Source organism: Halyomorpha halys, unplaced genomic scaffold (assembly GCF_000696795.3).
Source record: "Halyomorpha halys isolate HHAL.00 unplaced genomic scaffold, Hhal_1.1 Scaffold817.1, whole genome shotgun sequence".
NCBI classification, from domain to species: Eukaryota; Metazoa; Arthropoda; class Insecta; order Hemiptera; family Pentatomidae; genus Halyomorpha; species Halyomorpha halys.
In genome coordinates this window covers 592,589-596,290 of record NW_027106657.1, presented here as the reverse complement: position 1 = coordinate 596,290, position 3,702 = coordinate 592,589, and the positions used below count along the sequence as shown (strand labels likewise).

The 3,702-nt window shown below is 29.9% G+C and overlaps 1 protein-coding gene across 1 annotated transcript in view; it reads left to right on the top strand.

Annotated features, from left to right (window-relative positions):
- LOC106686420 (serine/threonine-protein kinase 32B) overlaps positions 1-3,702 on the top strand; it is a gene marked incomplete in the record, with an annotated part of 58,348 nt that extends 54,646 nt beyond the window's left edge. Inside the window, 3 exon segments of the mRNA XM_024361214.2 lie at positions 906-1,037; positions 2,619-2,755; positions 3,147-3,702. Of these exon segments, the coding sequence (XP_024216982.2) occupies positions 906-1,037; positions 2,619-2,755; positions 3,147-3,417 (540 nt within the window).

Sequence of the window (3,702 nt, the reverse complement as noted above, 5' to 3'; positions counted from 1 at the left end):
TTCAAGTAGACATTCATTTTAATATAAATTAAATTTTTTTTTTTTATCATTTACTTCTCATCTGCTTCTTGTTATGCTGTTTATTTTTATTTTAACAAAACATGGACACAATAAAATAAGTTTCACTTATTTGTGCTCTTCAATCTACTTAGGTATGTCATGTCTAACCATCTTCTCTAATAATTTTACAACTTTTCCTTTCACTTACCTATATATATAGTATATATGGAACATATAGTAAGGCAAAGTATTGTGATTGTGTAAAATTTTGAATTCGAGTTTTCGACGGTAATACAGGCTTTGAGGTCCCCTGAGTCCAAATAACCTAGTCTTGCGAAATGGTTCTTTCTGTCGGTGAACAGCTCCAAAGGAAAACATACAAAACTGAAATAAATAATTTAAGAAGTGGTAGTTTTCAATTTGTTTACCAATATAAAAACATCAGTGGATTAACAATCTAATATAAGAAACAGTAAATATTAGCTGTTGGATTTTACACACATTAAGTGACAGAACTTTTATATTATCTGTAAACTGAATACTTTTTTTTTAATCCTTTTAGTTAAACCAATTAAAAGACTCCCTCTAAGGCTTTTTACCATTTAAAATAAATAAAAACTAACTTTTTATTCCAAATACATCACAAATTATAATGGTATTCCACAAAATGATGGATGAGATGACCCGTCTCTACAATGATGGATTGTTTTTTCAGTTTAAAATCAAATTATTAATTTCTTCGGACTTATAAGATATTACAGCTTAAGGAACAATATTTTTATACATTAATACAGTCAACTTCACAACCCCTTTTAGAACTCTTTCCTTACTTATAATTTCTTAATATTAGCTACTGTTTCTCCTTTCCCCCAATCAATAGAAATTTAATATATATTTATTTATAGAGAGACCATCTTAACTGTGATCCTACTTTCGAACTGGAAGAGATGATCGTGGAGGCCAAACCTCTACATAAGAAAAAGAAACGGCTGGCTAAACAGAGATCCTTAAAAGGATCTACCAGTGTTGAGACTCCAGTTAGTATTATAGGTTTATATGCTACAAAGATTTTTTTTTATGTAGAATTCAAAATTTATGGATAACAATTACCCAAACAAAATATTTAATAATATCTAATTACATTTATAATGGTGTCTATTTCCATAATTTGATAATCACTTTTGACCATAAGATTCTGCAATTATAAATTATTATATATGTATCTACTTGTAAATAAATAGTTGAGAAAAAGTTTTGCATTTCAAATTTAAAAAAAAGATAATATATTTGGTTGTGGCAAAAAGTAGTAACTTGCAAATGATAAAAGAGTAAATTGCAAGGTTAAAAGATTAATATCGAGGTAAACAGATTTTTTTAAGATAAAATATACATTTAGATATATATTTGTTTTGATAATGAATAAGCCAATTTAAAAGTACATTATCTTTGTTGTATAAGCTATCTGAGTCAGAAATGTTTTTGTTTTCTTGTAAATATTTTTCAATTTTTATATTATTTTTGTTAGTAATAATAGTAGCAACTAAATATTGGTAAAAAAAAATATAATTCACATTAGGATGTGTACTTTAGGTTAAGAAAGCTGATGTCTGAATCTATTCCAGCCTTTAATGATTTATTTAATTTTTAATTAAATTAATATTAAGTAATATATAATCTGAATAAATGAAGTAATGAAATAGAATCATAAATATAGCAGAATAATTCTCATTTGCTGTAATTAAATTATTACTAGAAACATATGAAGTTGGAGATTCAAAAATGGTAAAAAATTTGCTAAAATAAAGAAATATAAATATAAATGTTCATCTTAGGATAAAATGTTTTAAATAAAGATAATCTCTTTACTTTAAACTATTTCTGCCCAAAGATAGATTTCATTTCAGGATTAAAAACGGATGCCCAGAATGGATGTTCAGTGGATCCAACTAGGTGGGATAAGCTTTTTTCTACTACAAACCAACTATGGAAATGAAAATCTGTACCGCTACAGTCCATGAAGGATCAGACATTCAATACGTTGTAAGAAAGTACTGTTTCTTGAACATTGGTTATACAAAGAGGTGATTTGTTCAAGATCATGCTCAACCACCAAATTTTTCTCCTATTAAGAGAAACCACTTTATAGAGGTTGAATGAACCCCAGAGGGCTCCCGAACCCACAGTATTGACTTATAGCTACAGTAACAGAATAAATAATTAGTTGCCACAGCCGGATTCAAATCCGGTTTCTTGGAGCTAGTAGTATAGTGCCTTACTCTCTGACCTATCCCACTCCCCATATTATACTATATTTCACATTTTATATACTAATGTAAAATCCCATTAATTATTTAAAACAATTGTTAAAATATCAAAATAATATGCCAAAAATATATAAAAATTATTGCAGCTAAAAACCATGTCTGAAAAAAAAGGGGTTCACAATATGTGGCATGGAATGTGGAAAAAATTTGCAATTTTATAAAAGTTATTCAGCTGAACTGAAATACCTTTTGGTTCTATTGATACTTTTAAAGGTTTCATTTGGAAGTTAAATGTTTATAACAACTTTATTTTTGAACCTAATGAAATTGTGAAATGTATGTCCTTTTGTTAAGGAATCTGGAATTGAGGGACAGTTGGCAGACTTTGTGCCATATAACAGAGAAAAAGAGCTTATGAAGAGGGAAATGGAAATAAAGGAGAATGAGTGGGAGCAAGAACTGATTGAAGCGATGAATGCATCCTGTACAGAGTCAGTTTTCGCATCATCTATAGTAACATCATAGCACCAATCTTATCGCACACATTAGAGCATGCATTACTAAAAACCTGTTTTAAACATTGTAACTATATTTTTATTTGTTATAACCTTATTGTCCTTCCTCTTGAACTGTAAATTCCAATATGTGATCTGATTTTATTGATATTTATTGTTGACGACAGTCTTCCTTTTCACATATTCCATGCATGTACAAGTAAAACATTTCTACTGTGTGGTTTTAATTTCAATAATTTGAAAAGTTGACCCCTTGTATGTTGTAGTATCCTTATCCACACCTGTAAGCTCTTAATAATTGTAATTACTGAGAATGGAAAATAAGTTGCATGGTGAAGTAACAGGACTTACATAGAGTGTTGTGCAGGAGCAGCGGGCAAGGACTCCAGGTGCCAAAGAACAGTGAGCGTAGGAGGAGCTCTTGTAAACTGACAGTATCCCAAACAAGCGTACAGACAAGACTGGCGGCCACAGTCTCCAGAGGACCTTCTAATCAAAACAGCAGCTGTTCCTCTGCAGCCAACCTACACAGCAATGACTCTGTCTTCTTACCAAGGACAGAAACCCCTCAAGAAGAAGGAAGGCCTCTTCCCAATGTTATCAATGTCCCCTCGATACAGATATTCGACAATGCGTAAAATTATTATGTAAATATTGAAAACTGATGTGCTAACATTTGTATATCAGGGATAGTTATTTTTGTAATGTTTATTAAAAATATGGTCTGTTTATGAATATTTCCGACACTATTTTCTCATTGTAAAGATCTAGTCATTTTTCTCTGAACGCTTTCTAGTCATTTTTCACCTATCTTTTGTTACAGAAACTTCTATTGGCACATTCTGGTCTTAGCTATTTAATATTTGTATAGTCAGTCATTTTTTATTGATGTATATATATATATTTCTTGAAAATAAATCCTA